We start from the raw sequence: 24,618 nt of genomic DNA on the forward strand, positions 1-24,618 counted from the left end.
AGCAGAATAAGAAGAATCGGCATTCGAAGGCATGTCTGCCACGCAGTAGGCTACACGATTTTGATTGATACAGTAAGCAAACTGTCCCTAATCTTTCTGTTTACTGTCTCAGCTGGAGCGCCCCCTGCAACTGTGCTGTCGTGCGTGCGTGCACAGGAGCAACAGATCTGAGCGCATGCGCATTTCATTGTTTTGACTGAAAATGCCGTCGGTTTCGAAAACGGCGGCCAATGCGTCTCCTCAAACCGAGAAACCTACCCACTATACGTAAGTAAAGCAACTACACGTAACCTTATTCGGGCATCGCACAGTATTTGTATTTTTGCATGTGCGTTATTGTGCAATTGTGTTACTTACATTCCTCAGCTCTAGTGTGTGCGTTGAAACATGGTGCTTTTCCTGGCTTTGTGACTACCTAACGCTGCATAGCAAACAGCAACTCCACGCTCCGACATTTCTTCAAATCCAAGAAACACAGCCTCCTTAATTTCCTTTTATATCTAGCTGGACGTTATCCGAATGAATTACGACTATTTTTGACACTTCAAGTCGTGTTTTGAAATATCTTTTTAATTTTAGATCGACAACTTGGGCTGCTAAATGATTAGCCAGGAACTCGCTAACACAGACTGCTTGTAAATAGCTCGGCCTTATTTTGAGTTCCCTCTTGCTACGCACATTTACTGACGTACGCGCAGGCACTGTCACATGAGGTACGCCGGATTCTTTGCGTGCTTTCGTCTGTGAATCAAGAGCTAACGTTGGTGACCTAAAATATTTAGTTGATTGAGACTGGCCGAAGACACGACACTCTCCACTAAACTATTTAACCAAACCTCAAAATAAGCTTATAGCAAGTAGTTTGTGCATATTTTATTAATTAATTCGTATTTTCGTCGCTTTTGCAGATATTTGAAGGAGTTTCGGACAGAGCAGTGCCCCTTGTTCCTCCAGCATAAGTGTACGCAGCACAGACCTTTTACGTGCTTTCACTGGCATTTTCTCAACCAGCGAAGACGGCGACCCATCAGACGTAGAGACGGGACATTTAACTACAGCCCTGATGTCTACTGCACTAAATACGACGAAACAACAGGAATATGCCCCGATGGAGATGAGTAAGTACCCCTCGTTCGCACACTCATCACGGCGCGCTTGGTCTGCAGAATCACTTAAAGCGCGTGTACGTAGTGGTCATGTTTACATTTTGTGCCTGTCGGTCTACTAAGGGGACACGTGTTGACTGTTTGCTTCATCAGCTCTTGGTTTGTGTGTGTTTTGGGAATGTATCGATGTTACTTACTACAGTATTACAGCTAATCGAATGCACTGTACTGAAACCCTTGTAAAGCTATGAATTGACGATAAGGATTTGAGTATTGATTCTTTTGATTCTTGTTACATAGCAGCTCATAGTGTTTTATTGATTAAAAAAACAATATATCAGTATTGGAAAATTGAGTTGTAATATGAAAATGAAAAGCAGATGTTGTTATCCTTTTTCCGGTTAAAAATAGTATATAAAAGGAAATTAAATACATATTTACTTTTTGTATTGTAAGCACTGTGCAAGATTTTAATAATTTGTTTTACCAAAAATGATGTGACAATTGTGACAAATTGAATGTGACATCAAAAGAATAAATAATGCAACAATAGCGTGCAGATACATCATCATTTTCAAGCAGATTTGAAAAAGGGCCTTTGTATTTTAGGTTGTTTGTATTGAATTTTGTATGGTTGGGTATTTTCACCCTTTTATTTTATTACTCAAATAGGTTGCGTAATGTCACTTCCGTAATGCTTTTTTAACGTGTTAACACTATGTGGCAAGATAAAGCTGAGCTCACAGCTCAAATGAAAGTGCTGAAGAAACTCAGTCTCAAGTAATTGACTGCAGACCTCACAATAGCTCGTTGCTAATGGTGGTTATTTTTGTAAGACCTTATGTGTTGCTATAGAAACTGTTGCAGCTCTAGAAGAAAATATAAGGGGAGGTGCTGTGTGCAATAAACCAGATATTTTCTAAAGATGCAGTGGGCAAATCAGTCTTGCATTATGTGCAGGCTGCGAATAGCCCTATCTCTTATTGCCCTTTACCCTTAAAATCTTAATACAAAAATCTGTGATTATGGTGATTTTACCAGTCAGCCCCAGTCAGTATAATTATTAAATTCATTAATCCATTAACATTAACTAATTGATTTTTGGAGTATTTGTCAGCTAATAGAGCAGTAAAACAAATATTATGTGGACTATACACAGTCAAAACGTATCGTGTGCTGAGAGAAGTAATTTCAAATAATCAAAATAAAGGATTTTGTGTTCTTAATGAAAAATATATTTTGTCTATATACTCTGTCAAGATGTCATCAAGCACCATCACTTTAGCTTCAATTGGGTAAAATTTTGTAAAAAATTAATAAATAAATAAATAAATAATATAAAAAAAAAAAAAAAAAGATTTACAGCACTTTTGCAATCTAATGTTTGAATAATCAAAGAAAATAATTGCTTGGTCAGTCAAATGGCAAAATATTTATTAGTTGTAATCCTGCTATTTGTCTGGATTCAATGCTTGACCTTTATGATAAAACATATTTAATTTGTTATTTTAATTGATTTGTAACTTCTAAAACATTTCTACCTCTGCAGCTGTCCTTATCTACATCGGACGACTGGTGACACCGAGCGCAAGTACCATCTCCGCTATTACAAGACAGGCACTTGTATCCACGAGACAGATGCTCGGGGGCACTGTGTGAAGAATGGGCTCCACTGTGCATTCGCTCACGGGCCGCACGACCTCCGGCCTCCTGTCTATGATATCAGGTCATCTGATATACTATTCTACCTTTACAATATGTACCAAATCATACTAAATCTATGGGAATGGACTAGCCATTGCCAAAATTAATAGAATCTAATGTCATTTGTATATACAGAGAGATACAAGCACAAGAAGCTCTTCAAAATGGACAGCTGGGATCAGGTGATGGCATCCCCGACCTGCAGCCTGGTGTTTTAGCAAGTCAAGCTATGATTGAGAAGACCTTAACCGAAGACCCACGCTGGCAAGGTGTGCATTTATAAACAGTGTCAAGATTATTGTGCAATAACTAACATTTCCAAAATTGGACAGCTAGGACCAACTTTTTTGTGCCTTTTCAGATACCAATTTTGTTCTAGCCAATTATAAAACAGACCAGTGTACTAAGCCCCCTAGACTATGCAGACAAGGTTATGCCTGTCCCCATTACCACAACAGTAGAGATCGAAGACGAAATCCTCGAAAGTTCAAATACAGGTAGGAAAAGTTTTTGACTTAAGTGAAACTTTGTGCAGACAGTACATGCAGAGTGTGACTGAGATCTATCTGTGAGTGCAGGTCAACTCCATGTCCAAATGTGAAACATGGGGATGAGTGGGGCGAGCCCTCCAAGTGTGACAGTGGAGACAGCTGTCAGTATTGTCACTCTCGCACAGAGCAGCAGTTTCACCCTGAGGTTGGTCACATTTCTTGCTCTCAAATTATTATTAATTTGTAGTTATTAGTAATATTAGCATTAGTAATTATTAGTAAAATGTGTTGTGTGGATACTCACGTGGTATTATTTATGTTTTTGTACAACAGATCTACAAATCTACCAAATGCAATGACATGAGGCAAACTGGATACTGTCCGAGAGGACCCTTTTGTGCATTTGCACATGTAGAAAGTAAGGCTCTTCATAAAAAAAACTGCAGTTTTATTATTTAGGCTACATTCGTATTGTTGATATGTTTTACCAGGAATCCCCTCTACAGAGGAGACCATGAGCTCTTTGCTGACAGCAATCCAGTCCAGCTCTCAGTCCCAGTTGGGCTCTCAGCAGTATTCAGAATGTCCCACCAGTGACTGGACCAGTGGGGGCAGCTCCAGCACCCCCAGTAGCAACGGTGTAGGAAGTGTATGTTTCCCCTCCCGCCTCCCGTCATAAAAATCACTCATCATTGCATTTATTCATGTGCATTTTTTTATTTTTGTAAAATTTTACTTTTTTTCATTTCTAATAACTAATGAATTAATACTTGTAATACTATATTTGGAGGTCACATTATTCCTTTAAGTAATAGTATAAGTAGACAACACATCTCTGCTGTTATCTTTTTTTTTTGTTTCAGTGTAAACATTGTTTTCTTTTTCTTTTGTTTATTTTACTCATTGTGTTCACTTCTTCCCCTCAGGTTTCATGTTCAAATAGCTCAACTTTAACTACCAGCTCAGAAAGCGACAGTTTGTTATCCCCGGTCAGCTCCATCAGCCGGCCCAAATCTTTAACTAACAATAGTTTATGCTCAGAGTCCACCACATCCAGTGTCTCATCTCTGACGTCTAACTATCCCAAAGCACCAGGCTTTGAACGTGAGGATCAGGTACACGGACTCTCAGTAGCTTTCAGAACTCTTAGATTAACACCTGCCACAGTTTATATACAGTATTTTACCATTTATCTACTTATCTTATGTTTTTTGTCGCATCATATTTATGTTTATCTGCTCAGTTTATCATTTTCAAATTTCTTTTATGCTGCAAGTAAAAAATACAGTAACCTTTTTGTTTGTTTTAGATTAAGAACAAGGGTCAAGGGGAGGCAAAATTGATGGACCAAGAAAGGGTAAGTCTTACATCACTAAATAAATGCCATTACAATAATTACATTTGTTTAAGAGTATAATGTGACCCTTTTGTGTGTTTAGACACAAAATACTGTATTCTCAGCTGTAAATGCTTTGGCATCCAGCTTTACCTCCAGTATCACATCTAGCTTAGCCTCCAGTATTGGCTCAGATAGTTCTTCACCCACCACCTTATCCACCATGAATGCAAAAGCCACACCATTCTACCCAGGGAGCAACACAGTGGAGTCTGTTATAGGTATGTAGAGGTTATGGGCTCATCTTTTTTATTTACCATTTTTACTGACAGTGCTTTTGTCCCTAGGATCTGCCCTAGACCTCAACTTTAGTGACATCAATGTTGCATCTCTTGATAAGGAGCTAGAAGAGCAGGACCATAATTTGGGGTTGGGAGGTAAGTGTTTCTTATCTTTAGATCATAAAAAAAAAACTTTTATTGAATGAATGTACATGTCTCTGCAGGTCGGCGCGTGCTCAGCGGATCTGCTCCTGTTAACATTCCTGGTTCTCTTGGGCGTTCGTCCTCATTTAACTCTTCGTCATCACTGTCCACTTCCCCTCTGAGCTCCCTCTCCCATTCCCTGTCCCAATCTCTCCTGTCTGCGGCACTAAATCAGCAAAATCAGCCTGCAGCCATGTTAGCCAAGCAAGAGCACGGCCTTCTGGGAACACCAACTTCCTCTTCTCAGAATCTGGGTAAGTTCACATGTGGTTGAAGCTGTTTAGTTCCATTGTTGCTTACTGAATCCTTGGACTACAGCAAAATGTTTGCGTGAAACTTCTTAGGGTTGAATGGAGGTTCAAGCAGCATTTGGGATTTCGCAAGTGGCAGTTTCTCCCCTAGCCCATCCCCAGTGTACAGCAGCCTGACCTCAGCAGCAGGCAGTGCAGATGTGAACCGCCTCTTCAGAGAGTTGGAGGAAGCCAAGAGGAAGATCAAACAATGGGAAGAAGCATGGCACCAGGTCAAACAGGTCAGCCACCTGAAATGCCCTGCTCACAATAAGACATTTTGAAGTGCAATATATTGCAACATAATGCTGAGGAAAAATTATTATAAACTTATACTAAAATTACTTACACCACTTTCACAATAACCCTAAAGTAGAAAAATCTCAACAACAACAAAAAAAATCTAAATGTGCAGTATTGTGTATAAACATGAGCTGCAATAAATAAATACCAGAAACACTAACATAGTTAGTTTATATCTAAAATGAGTCATAGAAGTTATTTGTTCAAGCCTCTTAATCTCAAATCTTTTCCTAGTACAGAAATATAACAAAAAGTTTTGCACTAGTACTGAACTTTATCCACGATAAATATTGAACCCCAAAAATGATCGTTCCATCTATCATGTATCATGATAAGTTTGATTAAGTAGTTCTTGTGACATGTCTACTTGTTCTTACATTGTATCCGCTGTTCTGATCACTATTGTATGTTTAGGCCTGTGAAGCCTGTCAAAAAGAAGCGCATGAAGCAAAAGAACAAGCAAAAACAGCTGAGGCAGAGCGGCAGCTAGCCGAGCAGAAGTGGGAGGAAACTGAACGCAAGCTGAAGGAGCTCCAAGGGGACTTTGACGTTCTCTGCCGCACGCCAGGAACACCTCTCCTGCGCAGCTACGGAGAGCTCGAGCAACTCCCTTTGTCTAAGCTCCACTCCCTCCAGAGTCAACTGCGCAATGATCTAGACCTAATAGACGGGGTAAGAAAGGCGCGATCACACACAGCACTGCACTTGTAGCATCCGAATTCTCCTCGGATCACTGTCTTTGATGAAGCATGCTCAATAGAAAGCAACAACTGCATGAACTGTCATTTTCAAGATTGCAGCTGATACTCGTTCTTCTTCTCTCCAACAGGTAATATATCAGCTTCAGTCAAAGAAATGTATAGTTTGCCAAAAGCATGATCGTTGCGTTGTTCTGCAGCCTTGCCAACATTATGTACTATGTGAGAACTGTGCGTCTAGTAAAGCCGAATGCCCCTACTGTAGAACAAAAATATTAAAATGGTGATATACAATTATTCGAGGTACTATTTAAAAACCTAGCTCTTTGAAAACTACTAATGTATATTTACACTTTATATACAGTATAGCAATGTCAGTTTTCTACAATTAACAATTTTATTAGATATTAAATGATGCTTGACTGATGGTGTTTTCCAAGAGATTTAGCTTTTGCCTATTTTATGTGTACTTCACCCACTTTAATCGTTTTACATTAAAAAGCCATAGAACAAATTTACTTACAAAATGCAATATTATATTTGACACTAAACTAATAAATGGTTATGCACTCATGACTATTACAATGATTTATGTACAGAATTTAAATTACTTGTTTTCTATCAATGTTTATGTCAATGTTAATGTGTAGAAATAATGGCACTTGGCATAATCTTACCAAAATGCACTTCTGGGTTTACTTTGTATTACTTTGTATTAGTGAATGTGAATGAATGTGCAAAAACCTTATAATTATTTTGACACTGACAGAATATCAGTAATTTATGAAATCCATTATAAAAGGCATACCTAAAATACATTGTTTTTTTACCTTCACTTTTTTGTCCCATGCAAAAATTTGTGAGAAAAATCTATACCAGCACACTGGTAGACATAAAATGGGCAAAAGAAATAAGAGGACCATATACACCTTTCCACAAAACAAGTACTTCTATTTATTTGAATGTAATATAAATGAGCATTGTCAAGGCAATTATTTAATGTCATGGTTAATAAGAAATTACATGTTAGTTAATGTGGCTTTCCTCTTAAAATAAAATTGTGTAGACTTTTTAAACAAACACATTTTATAAAGCCATTCAGTCAGCCATCATAATATTGACCAACTTTCTGAAGAACCTTGTTTTCTTGTTAAAGCACTTTGTTGATGTGGGACTATGTTATGGGTTTAGACATTTGCTTTAAGCTGCTTTTTAGGTATTCTTTTGTGTCTTTTGTAGATTTATACTTTTTTCTATAAGCTATTGTCTGAAGCTTTCGTGTGTACTGTGAAAAGTAATTTGATTTTTTTGTTGTTGTTTTTTTTTCTATTAGTAAATCATAGCATGGTTCTACATATTAAGATTTCATAGAACTTACTACATAGTTTATAATGCTTTTTCATAGATTTTTAAATTTTCAATCAATTAAGTGCAAATTTACAATGCATATTAGGCATAACCAGCAGCTGTAATATCAGTAAGGCACATTTTACATGTTAAGGCTGTTATTCAATCATTTAGTTTAGTTGTGTAAAGATTTCTATAGCCTATCTATTAGAGAGCATGTATTAGCTGCCGAATATGGCAAGTTTTATATATAAATATAATAGCCTCCTGACCTTGAATAGAACATATTTCAAAAGTGCCTTGCCTTAGTTCTAAATGAAATAAATGTACATTTGTCGAAGCAAACACAAACAGTTGAAGCTTGTGCACAGGTCTCTGCAAATAACATGTTTATAGAGAAAAAAAAAAGTAGAATTTGGGCAATCTCATCTCACCAGTGTCTGAGTAAGAGATCATTGTAAACAGACATTGGCCAGTGCCTGTGTCCTGACTTTGACCATATTCAAGAGCCCCCCCTCGCCCCAAATCCATTCCTTGGTCGTGGTGCTCTTTTGGTGCAGCTTCAGTCAAGTTAGTTTTTACAATTCAATTTCGGGAGTATGCAAATAAGAGTATAGCAACATCTAAAAATGCTTTTTAAACAACTGTAATTGTAACATATTTCAGCATTGAATGAAGAATTGTGTGTTAACTTGTAACATTTTACATAGACTTTGTGCATAGTCTAATTGAAATGACCTTCTACTGTGTTTATTCTTGCTTTAAATTCAATAGAACATTTATCTCCAGGTATACCTTTTGCTTCTTATAACTATAGGAAGATGTATTGTTTACATTCACTCAAATGACAAGTACACAACTCAGAGGACAAATATGTAAAGGTTATGGTATTTTCGCATATTACTGATTACAATACATCATTAAGCAGGCTAAGCACTTCTGGTATTGCATGTTATGCGATATAATAACCAGCTATGTGTTATAAAAAGAAAAAAAAAAAGTAAAAAATAATCGCACTGTGTCACACTGCCAGAATATTTGTATGGAGTTATTTTTAGAGTAGTTACGGCTTAAATTTTCAGCAAGCTTCGCTGCTTCTGGAAAAAGGTATTATTGTAGTTCTTGTAATACATTTAGATGTTTGAATGTTGTGCATCCACAGCTCAGATTCCACAAACTATGAAAAATAAGATTGTTATTCTGTGTAATGCGTCTGTTTGAGTACAATGGCTTAGAATGATGTCATAGACCTGTTCTGCTCTAGATGAACCCTTTTCGAGTAATTCAAAGTTAGTGTGTATTTGTTGCATTGTTTCCCTGTAAAGCTGTTCACAGGGTCTTTTGGTCAACGTTTTTGCCCGTGAAGCCAACTAAATTAATGATGTCTTTTGTGAATTTCTCAAAACAAACCAAAGTGGTGTTCAAGTAGCTCTGTAATCTGTTTTAAAGGGAATGTTACCCTTTAACATAATTCATTTATACTTCTATAAATATAGTATTGCAAAAAGCAGTGTGTGTTTGTGAATTAAGTCTGGCTTTGCCTGAAGATTTTGACAGGAGGTCAGAGGGCAGAGGTTAAGGGCAGCTCAGTTTGTACAAGTCTAGGAATGTTTTGATTAGATTTTACTGCCGAATGCAATGGGCCAGGATACAGCCTTTAAAAGTAAGAGTTATGCCACTGGCTTATGTTATTGGACTTGCAGTTTTACCAAAGACCTGTAATATTCCTTTCTTTGCATTGCATTTCATGAATTTTATTTGTGGTAAATCTAATTTTAATAAGTAATCACCTAGTACCTTAATTGACTAGTTAAAATTACTATCCTTATTGTTTGATGATTAAAAGCATGCGCCAGATTGTCACTAAAGTGTATTGTACATTTCATTTCAGTTAATTTTATATACAGTGGTGTTAGTGGCAGATTTGAGCACACAGACATGCTGACCAAGTGGTTAACAGTCTATAGTGAAGAAATATGAATGACATTTATTTATCTAGTGGCCATATTCAACTTCAATACTGTACTGTCTTGAAGTAAGTTTTGTTGGTTGGCTTTACAGAACCTATTCTCAGTTGTTTGTGCTATATAGCATTTTCTGCTGTTTTAATTGGCCTACAGTGACTGTAAGGTGCTCTTTTATCTGACTGCATTTCCATGTCCTAAAGCTGTGGTCCAAATTGGTTCTCTTTAGTGTAAAGTGAATGGGGGCATATGATTGTGATGAGCATCAATGGCAGATACAGACAAAATAAAAACTAAAAACGGACTATTACAAATGTGGGAGAAAATGAAAAAAAAAAAAAAAACATTTTTCGTAGATCTCTTCAAAGGACCAATTATCCATAACTCTTAGATTGTGCCTTGTTTGAAAATTTGCTTTTATATTGATTTAAAAAATACTATTACAGTTGGAGTGAGTAAAAAAAAAAAAAATCAGAGTCAAAAGATTCAGTGCCTTAAAATGTTTGATTCTAAAAATGTGACAATGCCCCCTTTGCATTATGACCACTTATGATAAGGCTTAATTTAGATTTTTAACTAGTTAAAAAATATCTGGCTCAGTCTGTATTTGCCATGCCATAAAAACACAGCAATACATAACTTACACAGTTTGATTTCAATTAGAAAACAAAACAATTTTCATTAAGAAAAGCACCAAATGGTGGGAATTTTGTAAATGAACTGTAATTGATGTATCGTTATGATCTGCAACAGAATAGCTGATTCTATTTTGCATTATTGTTAGTTAGTTGTTATGTTGTCTTTTTGTTTTTAATATTATAAAATGGAGCCTAAAACATTTATGCAATCTTGTACATGTATATGAGTATAATGTATGAAGCTGTTCAAATTAAGTGAAAATATTGCAGGTGTTGTCAAGCAGAATACTTTTCAAATGGAAACAAATGTTCCATATTGTTTAGAATTTTTTTTTTTTTTTTTTTTTTTTGCGTTGAAGCCCTAAAATATTGAATGTATTGCTCAAAATTAGATATTTAAATAATAGGTCACTGGAATATTACGGAGCGCAGTAAATTCATTATGATGTAGCATTTAGGTGTGAACTGCTATTAAATAAAATTTATTAGAAATAAAGTTTTCACGTTTCTATTTGTCAGTTTAGTTAAAAAAAAAAAAAGTATTTTTCATGAATATACAGCAATGATGATGCAGAATATGTAATGTGTAATAAATTAGCATTTCAATAAATTTAACTTAATGCAAGTGGGTAAAGACAACATTTATTTGTAACAAACTATGGATATGTAGGAAATACTTTGATTATTGTAGAAATAACTGTTGGTATAATGCTATGTTTTGTGTTGTGAACACAAAATAGGTGCAAGTTTTAGGATATTAGATATTGCTTTTCTACATCAAGGGTTGTGTATGGCATATTCTCTGTAGTGTATTACTAGTTTGTTAACACTTGATATTTGTTACACTACAGTTATGCAATGGTTTACAGAATTCTATCATATTGACAATTAAAATAAGTTTTCATCTGAAATGTGTTTTTGTCTCAGCATATTTTTTTCTTATTTTACAGATGTCTTTTGTTAAGAAAACACAAAAACGAGTGTAAATTTGGAAAATTGGTACATGTATTAACAAATATAGTATTGAAAGCATTAAAATATAAACCAGGTTATAGGTGAGTAAAGCAGAAGTAGCATCGCTTTGAGGACAGGGATCTTATCACCTCATTATAAATCTAAATATTATTTGAATACCTTTGTCTATGGCTTGAATGTCCTAAGGCAAATTAATATCATCAGATCAAGGATTAAAATGGACTGCTGCACCTTATAGAGAAAGGTAGTATGTAAAAGTCATGTACAATGTTTACCTGTTATCACTGGAATCCTTCCTCCCACTAGATGGCAGCATATGCCCGGCAGGTCCTCTTGTACCTGTACTTTTAAGTTACTTGGCTCAGAGATGTAACTGTTTGCCAAAGTGCACCGAGTATCAGGGACTATGAAACCAGTAAATAAGCACAGCTGTCCACAAAAGTGTACATTTACAAAGGTCACATTTCAACATCTTATAATGGCAAAGACTCACCAAATGAATTAATAATTTATAGAGCTTTTAGAAATTGTATACACCTGCATAACAATATCACCTAAAACATTTGTGAAGATTATCAAGAAAAATGCACACCTGAAAATGGCCATTGTAAGTGCTGGATATCTGAGATACAGAAACACAATACTATGTAAACAGTAGTCTAAAAATGCATGCCTTATTGTTCAGTGAAACAGATGTACAACACAGTCCTTATGAAACCACAGGTTTTCAATATAAGTGTCTTGCACACATAGCATGGATTATGTATTTTATAGAACTATCATGTAGGCCCCTCCACGTTTAAGCTGGCTGTAGCACACCTACTTACAATTAATACACATACTATATCCACTGATAAGGCCTGTCTGACAAATTTAAATCTGGTTAGTGCCATACATTTCTAAATTAAAACATAAATTAAACAAACTGAATAACTTAGTGAAGATGAATACATAGATCTACAGGTATTTCACACACAGAATGTATATTTCAAGCATTTATTGCAATAGAGATTGTTATGGGTAACTTGTAAGTGACAGTTCAGTGTGGGTTAACATATCCTCTATGCTTTTCAGTCACTTTTTCACTGCACCTAAAATATATAAACACAAGGAAGTGTCATAATCATTGTTTGCAAAATGAATAAACATAGGGAAATGTACAATATGAATCAACACTTACAAGAAATAAGTTCATGTTCAAAGAAGAAAAGTGCACATTGTCTGGCTGTCACTTCAGGTGTGGGTGACATCAAAATACCCAAATCTCCATTGGACTCCATCAGCAGAAGTTTCCTCAGAGCTAATAGAGCATTGTTCCGCCTCAGAGCACACACCAGAGCAGGGCCAGACATCAGAGTGACCAGAGCGTTGTGGCTGTGCTTCTCTCCAACCTCATAAGGGCTCACTTCCAGGGCCTGAAGTCGACTCAACGCAGGCAGCCATTTCAGAGCGAGCAGCTGAAACCCTGCACAGCAAATACAGTGTAATAACTGTTCTAAATCTGATTATATAAACACTCATCAGACATTACATCATGATCAATGCCACGTAGGTAAGTTATTTCTTCAGAGCCACATCTGTCGCTAGAGTAACAGTTTCAAGATGCAAGTTGCAAACATTTCAAACTTAATTTCAATACCAGCAAAAAGGCACAATATACATTTTAATTATTTTTAATGGTATACTAGTTCTGATATAGATCAAACAGATTTGTACAATTTGTGTGTCAAAATGGTTACTTATAATGTTAACTATCAAAATGGCCACCAATGATGAACAGGTGGTTAAAATGTCCTGCCTTTACCTACCGTGTTGCGTGAGGGTTCTGTGTAGAAGGCTCAGACCTTGGCCCATGTCCTGTCCACACAAATTGAAAACTACCACCTCATCCTCCTCCAGGTCCAAGGGACACTTTTGACTAGACAGGACCACAGTGGAAGGATCTGGGACTGCCCAAGCTGGCTCTACTATTAAGCATAATGTAAATGCAAATGTAAATATGGAAGTGACAATGAACTTAAGTTAAAATGACATTGAGATTAGATTTCTTACCAAAAATATTAAACATGTTGTTGCTGTAGGAGGTTGTATGGAAACACAAACTTGGCTCAACTATTTGAACAACATCACCCCTGGATGGCAGGAAGGTCAGAAGGTTGTGTGACTTGAATTCTTTCATAAGAGCTGACAAAAAGGCAAGAAAAACATACTAGCCAAAGCACAGATAAAATTACACATAATTCACGGAAATAAAACACTGCATACCCAACAGAAGAGAAATCGTGTGATGCAGTGCATTTTCCTTCTTAAGTATCAACACCAGACATTTTTGGGATGTGCAGAAGATTTGAGCCTACACAGCACAAACATTTACACACACATAGTTGTTGATTCATTGCACATAATACCTAAATTAGTCCTACTTGCTGACTGGTGAGTCCTAGTAGTGAAGTTCTATCATTATCGAGTTTCATGATCTGTAACGCACTGAGAATAAATCCTCTGTGTTCACATGTGGAAAGCACTTGGCCGTAGCAACATGGTGGAATGAGTGGTGACACCACAAGGAGTATGTCAGCTGTACAATGAGGAGACATGGTGAGAAATACATCTAGAACATATTATGAACAAGAGGACTTTGAGTAGTTTACCTTTAGTTGTAGCACACAGGAAGGACGTACTGTTCTCGATTACCTGAACTTCGCTAAGAAAAAAGATTCAAAGCTAAGTTCCTATACACTGGCTCTGTATATCATTAAATTACATGGTCAGTTCTGTGGTAAGGATATGGTTAACTGGATCAACATATATCTGACTGGGAAACAGTAAAATATAAGAATATTTCTAAAACACAAAACTTATGAGAATAAATCAGAGCAAGATAGAGAAATGATAAAATCCCCCATGTAACCAAAGTAGGAAATTTTTTAGATATAATAATGTTTTCATATCTGACAACAAACCTTTTTAAAGACTCATTCTGGTACTTTTCCAGTCTCCCAGAAAACCACAGACACAGCTCTTTGTGGATTTGAACTTGCTGTTGAGGTGTGTATAGCAGCAAAGAATCAGCTTCACCATCTTCAGCACCAACCGTCTTCTGCCAGAACATGTGCTGCACTGTTCTATTTATGCCCTGTGATATAGAATGGGCATAGGGGCCACGGACTGCCATGACAAGGATGTGCCCATTGTCACTCCCTTTCTGAAGAAATGTCTTGCACCCTGAAAGATTTCAAGTACATCATTCGTATTCTCAAAACAACAAGAAAATAAAGTATTACAAATATTTTCTTTACCAAAATGATCAGGCAGAGACTCAGGTGATGGATAAAGGAGTCTTAAACCACAAATATCTAAACCTGAGACAAGGATGGCCTGTAGGGTATAGTGTGCCAATAGTGGATGTTGGTAAAAGTCTTTATGTCCCAAAGTAATGGATATCTACAATATATTGAGATAGTTAAAGAAAGTTAAAGACATATATTTCAATCATAAAAAAACAAATACATTTATATTATTTTCCTTGGATATACAGTAGGGCTGCAATGATTATTGGGGTGATTGTGATTAATCAACTACTAAAATAATTGTCCACTATTTGAATATAATGTTCATTGTTAACTGGACCATAAACAGACGCTACTATTTGTTAGGAAAACGAGTTGTATCACAAAGACAGGAAAATGTTAAAATTATTGTTCAGATATTTGTTGGTTGTAGCCCTAATGTACAGTTCTTACCTCTGTATGCAGGTCTTGAATGGTCTCTCTTCCTTTGCATTTATGGCCTGGGGTTTCCAATGTCTGCCAGTAAAACCCTGGACTCAGCTCAAATATTCTGCCTATTACCTAAAAGCACCAAACCGACAAAAAGAATAAAAGAGAATCCACAAATCCAGAAAGTTAAAACAGTATATAACCCACTTCTTTGTTAGAGGTTACAGTGATAAAAGAGCTTAGATTGCATGATGGGAGATAGATAGGGGCATTGTAGATGTCTTCTCCCATGATGGTATTCAGCTGAGGAACCCAGTGAGCTATAGTGGGGAGTGAAGTCTCAAACAGAAATCTGCTAATGTGGTTGTGGAAGGGAGTAGGAATGTCTGTGTCCTTTTTCTAGTAATAAACACAACAGTAATTACAAAATCCTCTAAGTTATATACAAATCATCATTATATTACTTGTACTGTTACCCTTTGAGTATAAGTTTGTTTGGCTACAGCTAAGACGTACAAAGACAGTCCTCTCTTTGTCCAAAGCTGCTGCAATCCAACAACCCAGAATGGTACATTAGCATTAGCTTCAATAGCACTTGGTGAATGAGGGCCCACCTAAAAAGAAAAGCAAAAAGCAAAGATAAAGACCTTATTAAAAGTATCTGTATATAGAAAAAAAGTGTTTAATACTAACTAAGGATAGAAGCCAAGTCACTAAAGTGTTATAAAGGTTGGTAAAATCTGAATTGATTTTTCTTCTTCTTATTCTGCGTTCTTTCTTAGTAACCATTCCAAGACTTGAGAGATTGACAATCAGCAGCACGTGTCCAGCATTCCCTCTGTCTGTTGGTAATGTTCGAACTGGCTCAAGATGGGAGGCGTCCTGAATGAAAAGTCAGTTCAGTTGTCACTATTTGATCAACTGTAATCCAATTTCTTCGATAAATCGCGCTCACAATATCATAAAGAAGATCAGTATTTTCAGCAGCTGGTTGCTTTTGCCCAACAGACTTTGTTGGCCGACATTTCTCCAGTTCTTTTACAGTGTGTTGACATTGCTTATGGTAATGATCTCTGATAAATAATACATAATTAGGCATATAACATTTTATTGTTCCTTAAAATGCTTAATAATAATTACTTGAAGCCAGAATCACATACCTTTGTTTCTTAGATAGTTCTTGGTTATTCTTCAGATTTTCTGTTTTAGGTTTAGCGTGTTCAAACTCCACACATGAATGGTCTGTGCCCTCTTGTTGGCTTTCACAGTAGTCTTTGTTTGTAGCCTCCATAAAATCCAATGTTTTAACACAAACACGTTTCTTTTTCACTCCAGTTTTATTCATGCATTTATTCCTTTGATTGTTCTCGCGTATTTTCCGAAGTAACATGCTTTTGCCCGTTTCTTTCCTATAAGGAGAAAACATGTTTCATGAAAAATGAAACATTAAAATGCAAGATAATAAGTGGCTCACCAGTAGCTTGTCTGTGTTCCTGCATGGACTTGACTGGGGCTCTTAGCTGGTACTGCTTCTTTGTGAACAGAGCACTGGGAGGGAGACTTTATTGGTTTTGTGGATGTCTGACTGGTGCATCTCAAATCAATGTAAACAGTTGGACGTTCTTTGATCTCTTCCACCATGTTTTCCTCTGGTATGGGCCCCATGTAGTTCTTCCTGTATTGCAAATTTTAAAAAAAAAATTGCAAGTACAAATACTGCAATAAAAATGTATCTATTATAAAAATATGAACTAACTAACTTGACATAGTTTGGATTATGGTGGGACTTGACTGACTGCTTCTCACAGAAAGATGCTATTTTTTCCAAAATATTTTTGTAGTAATTTTCCTTGCCGCCATCTGTTCAAAACAATGAAATAATGCCAAATAGAGTATGTTCATATTTAAAATGTATTGTTTGAGACAGTTGTACTTGCCTGGATATCCATCTCCTATTTCAGCTGTGCCCCGTTGTGGCTTGATTACTTTTTGGGTGTTTTGGAAAACATTTAGATCCAAATGTTCAAGCTTCTGTGACAATCAATTTACTATTGTAATTTCTCACATGCTAAATATAATAATATGTGGAAAATGACAGTCTTATGTACTTACAGCAAACGAGAGGACAATGTGATTACTGAGACTCTTTTCACTTGAGTTCAAAGCAGTGTCGGGACTCTTGTTTAACTCTGCAATGTTTTCTGGTTCACTTACATCCAGTGGCTCCTTCATTTCACATAAGATTGTCAGTGGGAAAAGCAACTGTTTTAAATAAATCATACAAGTGATTCAGTGCCAGTGAAATACCTCTACAAATGGTGGTGCAATCGTGTCTCTAGTGTCATCAGGAAGTTGCAGAGAGAGCCCAGTTGGTCTTTGAAATATTTCAATACTACCTTCGTCCTCAGACTGCAGGGTAAATAAAAATCTGTTAATGTTTATTTAATTTCTTTCTCTTTCACATAAAGCTCAAGGTTTTTGCTAATGTCAGTCATGTTGCTACCTGTTAACTAATTACATTGCTACCTACCGATGAAGCTGGTTCAATTGAGGGAATATACGGCTGCACGTTTTCCACAATCGTCCTCCAAAGGCTGTTGTCCATTATTTTTAGTCGCAGGGTAGAAATATTGGTCTATGTTTAAACTAAAACCTAACTTTGAGTTGTTTGCTGTGATTAATGTTACGTGCTGTGAGGGAAGCTGATAAAGCGCTGTGGGTACCATGGCAACGGAAACTTTACCTGCTCTGCGTGTGGCGTTCAGGGGCTGTCGGAAAAGTACCTGATTTACAGATATGAGGCGGTCGTCACTACAAGAACCGAAGGCCATAAAATATGTAGGTTTCTTTCTTTCTTTTCTTTTCTGTTCTTTTTTTTTTTTTTTTTTTTTTTTTTTGTAAGTTTTCAGCTTATCTGCAATTGTTTGACTTCCTCAATTTCCCCAAATCTTCAAATATTTATTTTGCTTTAAAGTTAACTTTAGCTGGTAGCAGGCTAGCCCTGCTAACTTAGCTAAGTCTGTTAAAATAATTTGTTAGCTTAGCATGCTCTCTCTCTTTTTTTGTGTGAAAATAATGACATTTTATAGACTGTGTTATACTTGTTATTTTTATTGCTCAATATCTTTGAACAACAGTGCAAACTAATGCAAAAAGCAAACATATAATCACAAATTCCCCTGACCAGAAATTCCTTATTACATCAGAGATCAGAAATGGAATATATTGCACAACATTAGTGGCTAATTACCTGTAGATCTGTAAACCTTAATGATGATGTTAGTGTGTAGGTAATTATCATCACAGCCTACCATATCTTAAAAAGTGCATATTTATTGATTTTGTTTCTGTCTAATCCTAAACTTTTAACTTGTATGTAAAGCTCTCTTATGTTTTTGTCTTCAGTTTTGAGACCATAGAAATGTAACTACCAGACTAGCAGCTCTGAAAATGTTCACTGTTTATGTCTCGTAGGTCCTGTCCTGCCAGTTGAGTTGGAGTAGTGCACGTAATGTTGTTGTATATTGTAATGGTAGTATCTGGCTCTTCACCCTCTGCATGAGTCTCCAGTTGTCGTGGAACAACCAAAGGATTTGCCTGGCTGTATTCTCTGAGTGGGAGAGCACTGCAGTCACATCTCCAGGGGTTTCCAGAGAGAAGAAGTTTTTCCATGGTCAGTGGGAAATCTGGGATCACATTAGCCAAGGCATTGTCCCTGAGATCAATATATCGGAGTTTAGGGAGAACCTGTTTTGTGTCATTCAGCACCAACAGTCGACATTCATTGTTCGACAGAAGCAAGTACTCTAAATTTTTCAGGCCCAAGAATGCTTGGACAGTTATTGTGTCTAGTTTGTTTGAACGCAAATCTAAACCTGATAAGCCAGCCATGTCAACGAAGCTGTTGCGTTCTACCGATGAGATGTTGTTATGTTGTAAAAATATTCGGCGTAGACCAGAAAGTCCAGTGAAAGCTTGAGAAGTGATTCTGGTAAGGCAACCTCTATCCAAATGGAGGCTGTGAAGCTTTGGCAAGCCTTTAAAAACCTGGTCTGGAAGTGTGATGAAACAACTCCCTGAAAGATTTATAACTGCAACATGGGACAGCCCTGTAAAACTACCCATGTGTGCCTCCTGGACTTGATTGTGATCTAGCTCTAGCACTTCAAGATGACCAAGACCTTCAAAAATCCTCTCTCCCAAAGATCGGATTCTGTTGTAGCTAAGCCGAAGCTCTTCTAGATACTGCAGATCACGAAAAGTTCTGGGACGTATTCCATTAATTGTGTTATTGGAAAGACGTAACACATGTAGACTATGAAGGCCCAAGAAAGTATCGTCATGCAAAGTGGTTAGCTTGTTATTTGTAAGGTCTAGCCATCTAAGAGATTTCATGCCTATAAAAGCTCTGGGTACTACTGTTACTATCTGATTTTGAGCCAAGTACAGCTTTTGCAGTTTGGTAAGTTTGACAAACACATTAGCTTTGATGACCTTGATAAAATTTCCAGTTAGATCTAGCTCTTTTAGTTCTACAAGGTTTTGGAATAGCTGAGGTTGCAGGTAAGCTAGCTTATTCCCAGCCAAAATCAGCTCCCGTAAGCCAAGGAGGTCCTGGAATGCTGTCTCTGGGAGCACTGCTATGGAGTTCCAGCCCAGGTTCAAGAGCCACATGCTGGACAGTCCAGCAAAAAGTCTTTCCTCAATGCGAGTGAGCTGGTTATTGTGCAGACTCAATGAGGCAAGATTTGGCGTACTTTGGAAAACTGTACCTGGTAAAGTTCTCAATCGGTTTCTCTCAAGATGGACATGAGCAAGAGATCGTAGTCCTCGAAAGGCCTGGGTGTCAATGTTGACCAACTGTCCACTTTGCAAATTTAGAAAATCCAGATTGGAAAGGTCTTTGAAAGAGTTAGCTGGGAGTGACGAGAATAGGTTTCCATCTAGCCAAAGTGAATGGGTGGACGTTGGCATGTCATTTGGAACCTGGCTCAAGTTTCTGAAGCTGCAGTAAACGTTGAGCTCCAGACTGTAGTCATCGTAAAGACAGGTGCATGCTTTTGAACATGGTATAGGCTCTTCTGTTCCCCTCTCCGCAGAGCTATCTGGAGTGGACTGCACAAGAAGGACCCCCTGCGCCAACAACACCAGCAGTACAATGGCTTTCATACTAGAAAAATATTTTAAAAAAAAAGTATGTAGTCAATACACAAAGCCCAATCTCACCATGTTTCCCTAGTGTAAGCATTTAATTTTAAATCCACCTTACCTTGCAGCTGCTGTTCTGGATTCAGTGTTTACAGGCTCAAACACTGATGCTTGACCCTTGTGCGTGTGTTTGTATGCAGAAGCCTGCCCCCTCCACAAGCACACAATGGTTCTGGTAAGTCAGAAAACTGGAATAATTAACCCTTTCATTTTCAATATGCCATCATTTTCATATAATAGCTTTATTGGCATTGTGGTTATTAAATGTCTTTAAAAATATACTGAATTTAAAAAAAAAAAGATTGCTTTGAGGTATTTCAGCTCTGACAACTGTAAACAACAAAAAGTGTAGAAAATGTAAATAACTGTATTTTTTATTTATTTTTTTATTTATTGCTTTAGTAGTATGTCACATATCATGATTATACTATAGTATTTTTGAGCATTTTGTAGATACAAAAAATAAATAGTCCATTCATGTATACGTCTCTTATTAAGTGAATGGCCTTTGATGTTTACAGAGGCTCAGTCATTGAGTTCACTTACTGTAGATCTGAACTGATGGCATAGAGATAACACAGGCATGTTGCTCTTTACGTTAATATACATTTTAACACACATCTAGGGTAATCATGTAATTTTACAAATATTTAGTCATATTCATTTACAAATTAGACATTTACAATGATCAAGATGGTTGTGTGGTTCATATTCCCTACATAACATGAATTATATTGATTTGTGTCACTGTGCAGGATATGACCAGTGCATGAGGTCTGTTTCCTAATCACATGTATGACTGTAATGACTAACTTAATGTTTACTCTGTACTTGGTATCTGGGTTCTTTTTAGCCAACCATGAACCTGCCAGACTCTAAAGTACAACTACTTTCAGATAACATCGGGACAGCACAAAATTTCATTGATTAAAGTCAACATAAACAATATATACTACTTCAGAACTTCTCTTGTGAAATGAAATCAGAAGGCATAGCAATGGTTCTACGTTATGCTTATCTGTGCTGAGTGACCCTTTCTAAAAGTGCTTTCACAATCATTACCAGTAGAGGGTACTGTGGTTATGTAAACAAACTTATTCTCATTTAGCTTCAGAATAGTAGTACAAATACTAGTATAAAGAATAAAAGTTTTCTAACAACTAAAAGTTTATTCATTCTTACCTTGATTTGTGAAGGCAATTACAACTCATTATAACAGTTCAGTAGAAGACACAAATGACACCTCTAATTGGCTTTTCCGGTAGAAAGATGTTGTCATCTGCTGTGGTCATCAAAATGAGAAGATGTCAGGGTAAGAAACTCTTTGTCTTGGCTATTTGTTCCAATTCATCTATATACATATCTTGTTTGTATGCATCTTTCTTCAAAAGCATATTCATTCATACCAATTAGCATTATAAACATTGTACAAGTTGTTATTGGCTTCAGTCTTATGTATTTATGATATTTTAATCAAAGGGACTTGTCTGCGAGAGCTGTTGCTGATAATTATTGTATTAATTGGATAACATAAAAGCTTTGGCGCTTTTACCCAGACAGATGCATTTACTTAGAAGAGCTTAGATGGTACTAAATGCTGTAATTAGTTTTCCAAAATCTTAAAAATGACTGGCAAAAACAGCACAGTCAAAGTCTTGCACGGTAGATTTCTTTTGTGTTAATGTTATTTCATAGCCTATTTTCCAGTCATGCACAGTGGTTGGGTGGTTAGCATTCTGGCATCCATGTAAAAATATTGTTGGTTCTCTATCCACTGATTGGCTGACTATGAAAGCTGCATGTCCATAATATGTTACTGTAGTGGGTTCTTCCAGGGTTTCCACTCCTCCCACCACTAATTCATATATTGATATATAGATATATAGATCACTGGTGTCTCTAAAACTCTAAATCGTAATTTTTTATGACTAGTATATAAGAAATTCCGGAAACTCAGCCTATAGTTTCTGAAAGCAAATACTATTTTATTGCTAGTATTGAGGTTGGGTGCTTCGTGTTTTTTTAGCGTATTCAATATTAAAATAAAAAGGGACGGATCTGAGGCACTCTGTTCGTCAAAATTAGACGTATTGGCTATCTGCCATAAATCTCCAGCACAGGCTGAAATTTTGTTTGGCCCAACCAGCTGTCTAAATAAGCATTAAAAATATATACATAAAGCTTTGTTTGAACACTTTAGTCCAAAGAGGGTATTGCAAAAATGTGACTATACTGGACTCTGTGCAGTTTGTAGTAAAGGCTGTGGGTGAGTTTGTACTAAATTTGTATTCGATAATTTGGGGAAAAATTACCTACATCGGCCAAAAAATATCATCAGAGTCCATCGGTCATTGCTTTGTCCGGTACCAGTATCTGCATCTTCCATGAAAAAAGCTTGTCAGTTGGTCTCTAGTCAAAATTAATACCAACAAGAAGGTCTTCATCGGGACTTACACCTACAAGGTCAAGTGTTTTCTTCTGCTGTTGTTTGAATGCTAATCTGCCCTCCTGGATAAGTGCAGAAAACCCATGCATAGTCTGAACTATGATATGGCCATTATATTTGAAAGCTTTGTTGTTTTTATTGCGTTATTCCTGATACTTGCTATGACCTTTGTCTGCTTAAGGCTCAATGTATTTTTCATAATGTGTTTGTTTTGACAGTTGAACTTGCTGATGTCTTTAGCAGCTTAGAGTGGTGAATGACTGTAATCATGGTTCTAGGCAGTGACTTTTTGGAGGGAGGACATTGTCTCTGTCTTGACGTCTGAAAGATGTTGGATCAGTCTGTTTTATAATCGAATGTGACAGTTGTGTCCAAAGCAGAGTATGGCAGCTGAGGGCATCATTTCAAATAATTTCACTCTGACAGTTGGTTGTCTGAGCTGCACTGTTCAAATGTATGAAGTTGACAACAAAGCATAGCTAAATTTGGAGAAAAGAATACTGAGCACATACTTTTGTTATTGCTTACCACCAGAACGTATCCCTGCACTTAGGGGTATGTGTGGATTTAAGCCTACTGTTATCTGCATTATTTTGCCATTTTTCCATTGAAAAAGATTTTACATTTTTGTTTTAAATTGCTAGTCATGTTGGCAGTGGTCCTAATTCTTTATCATTTTGAAAATGAAACCCATGGATAGGCTTCTGTTAATGTAGCCATAAAACATAAGCTATTGCTTTAACACACAAACATGAGTTATATTATGGATGGTTTTGTTTTCTGGCAGATGGTAAGCTCCGCTCTTTTTTTTTTTATCTATAAAATCTATATATTTTGTAGAAAAAATATAGATAATGATCTCTTGACAAAAGTCTCTCCCCCATTTTAATCTTTGTTGACATAAAAAAAAAAAAAAAAAAAAAAAAAGAGTTAAAACTGGAATGACACATGATAAGACAAACATTTGTGCCTGCCTGACTAAAGTACAAGTTTGGTGAAACATTTTAGTCTCAAAATCTCACCACAGTGTTTTTGTAAGATTATCTAACCAAAAAACATTTTAGAACCTTTTCTGACTATGACAATGTATATTACATCCTAGAAATGATCACCACTTTTTACTCTGGTGATGTAATAACACAGATGAATGTATAAGCCAGTGTCCATTAGTCTTTCTCTCATTCCCTTTCTTTCTTTTTCTCTATCTCTCTCCCTGTCTCCCTCTCTCTATTTCTGCTCGTTGAATAGACCCATTGTCGTGTCTCTAGAGATGGAAGTCTGCATTTCTGTATGAACATTCAAATTTTTTCATTTTCCTGACACCTTAGTTCTATTCATTCCTTAAATAACATGGGCAAGAGACTGAGGATGGATTTATGTTAAAAATCATCTCTATGTGCCATAGATGTTGATTGGCCAAGATAAGCCTCTTTACATTGACTTCAAATAAGCATACACTACTACAGTATACACAACAAGTCAAAAGTTTGGACTGACCCTCTCATTCAATGTTTTTTTGTTTTGTTTTGTTTTGTTTACTAGTGTCTACATTTGATATCCATTCAGAAGACATCACATATATGAAGTAAGATGTATGGAACTATGTAGGGTTATTTAACCTTTTTTTCTTTACTAAAAGATTCTATATATCTTGCTTCATATATTTGATGTCTTCTTTATGTATATCAAATGTAGAAAGTAAACAATATGAAAAAAAAACATTGAATGAGAGGGTGAGTCCAAACTTTTGACTGATAGTGTGTGTGAGGCCCCTGCAATAACATTACACCTGCTTCAGTCTCTGTTACCCATTAAGAGCAAATGACAGAATTTAAATGAAGTCATCTATTCCTAATGATGGTGACTTCAAGCATAGACATTTAAATTTTACAAACACATAAAAAATAC

General features: G+C 36.4%; 3 protein-coding genes across 5 annotated transcripts; 1 reads left to right on the top strand and 2 right to left on the bottom strand.

Annotated features, from left to right (window-relative positions):
* The first annotated feature begins 162 nt into the window (after nt 1-162).
* Nucleotides 163-11,273, top strand: unkl (unk like zinc finger). 2 transcript variants are annotated; one of them, XM_020932505.2, is made up of 16 exons: nt 163-267; nt 909-1,118; nt 2,656-2,832; nt 2,946-3,079; nt 3,172-3,307; nt 3,389-3,506; nt 3,635-3,719; nt 3,793-3,950; nt 4,228-4,416; nt 4,611-4,658; nt 4,741-4,918; nt 4,985-5,074; nt 5,143-5,376; nt 5,467-5,654; nt 6,130-6,387; nt 6,545-11,273. In XM_020932505.2, the coding sequence occupies exons 1-16, from the start codon at nt 203-205 to the stop codon at nt 6,698-6,700; spliced, it is 2,424 nt and encodes an 807-aa protein (XP_020788164.2). In that variant the 5' UTR covers nt 163-202; the 3' UTR covers nt 6,701-11,273. The 2 variants fall into 2 exon arrangements, with proteins under 2 accessions (XP_020788164.2, XP_055008610.1); XM_055152635.1 differs by lacking the exon at nt 4,228-4,416.
* Nucleotides 11,274-12,354: 1,081 nt separating this feature from the next.
* LOC110168805 (dynein axonemal assembly factor 8) lies at nt 12,355-17,793 on the bottom strand. Of its 2 annotated transcripts, none has more exons than XM_055152376.1 (21): nt 17,587-17,793; nt 17,364-17,465; nt 17,169-17,282; nt 16,994-17,084; nt 16,817-16,916; nt 16,531-16,731; nt 16,217-16,465; nt 16,012-16,129; nt 15,750-15,938; nt 15,533-15,670; nt 15,264-15,455; nt 15,081-15,188; nt 14,637-14,781; nt 14,301-14,562; nt 13,989-14,041; nt 13,761-13,915; nt 13,603-13,690; nt 13,390-13,521; nt 13,146-13,304; nt 12,518-12,802; nt 12,355-12,428 (listed from the first exon to the last, which is right to left on the bottom strand). In XM_055152376.1, the coding sequence occupies exons 1-21, from the start codon at nt 17,659-17,661 to the stop codon at nt 12,412-12,414; spliced, it is 2,973 nt and encodes a 990-aa protein (XP_055008351.1). In that variant the 5' UTR covers nt 17,662-17,793; the 3' UTR covers nt 12,355-12,411. The 2 variants fall into 2 exon arrangements, with proteins under 2 accessions (XP_055008351.1, XP_055008349.1); XM_055152374.1 differs by having other exon boundaries at nt 16,994-17,087.
* A 359-nt stretch (nt 17,794-18,152) lies between these two features.
* On the bottom strand, nt 18,153-20,413 carry igfals (insulin-like growth factor binding protein, acid labile subunit). Its single transcript, XM_020932118.2, has 2 exons — nt 20,326-20,413; nt 18,153-20,226 (listed from the first exon to the last, which is right to left on the bottom strand). The coding sequence occupies exon 2, from the start codon at nt 20,223-20,225 to the stop codon at nt 18,492-18,494; it is 1,734 nt and encodes a 577-aa protein (XP_020787777.1). The 5' UTR covers nt 20,226; nt 20,326-20,413; the 3' UTR covers nt 18,153-18,491.
* Nucleotides 20,414-24,618: the final 4,205 nt, after the last annotated feature.

The sequence above is a fragment of the Boleophthalmus pectinirostris genome, unplaced genomic scaffold, assembly GCF_026225935.1.
Source record: "Boleophthalmus pectinirostris isolate CB_2022bp ecotype Guang Dong unplaced genomic scaffold, ASM2622593v1 HiC_scaffold_17, whole genome shotgun sequence".
NCBI lineage: Eukaryota > Metazoa > Chordata > Actinopteri > Gobiiformes > Gobiidae > Boleophthalmus > Boleophthalmus pectinirostris.

Coding starts and splice junctions, on each gene's coding strand:
- LOC110168805 (XM_055152374.1), bottom strand. CDS start 17,661: ATGGACAACAGCCTTTGGAGGACGATTGTGGAAAACGTGCAGCCGTAT. Junction 16,130..16,216: donor GAACTATCTAAGAAACAAAG/GTATGTGATTCT, acceptor ATTATTTATCAG/AGATCATTACCATAAGCAAT. Junction 13,916..13,988: donor CCTGTGTGCTACAACTAAAG/GTAAACTACTCA, acceptor CTCATTGTACAG/CTGACATACTCCTTGTGGTG.
- igfals (XM_020932118.2), bottom strand. CDS start 20,225: ATGAAAGCCATTGTACTGCTGGTGTTGTTGGCGCAGGGGGTCCTTCTT.
- unkl (XM_020932505.2), top strand. CDS start 203: ATGCCGTCGGTTTCGAAAACGGCGGCCAATGCGTCTCCTCAAACCGAG. Junction 2,833..2,945: donor CCTCCTGTCTATGATATCAG/GTCATCTGATAT, acceptor TTGTATATACAG/AGAGATACAAGCACAAGAAG. Junction 5,075..5,142: donor CCATAATTTGGGGTTGGGAG/GTAAGTGTTTCT, acceptor ATGTCTCTGCAG/GTCGGCGCGTGCTCAGCGGA.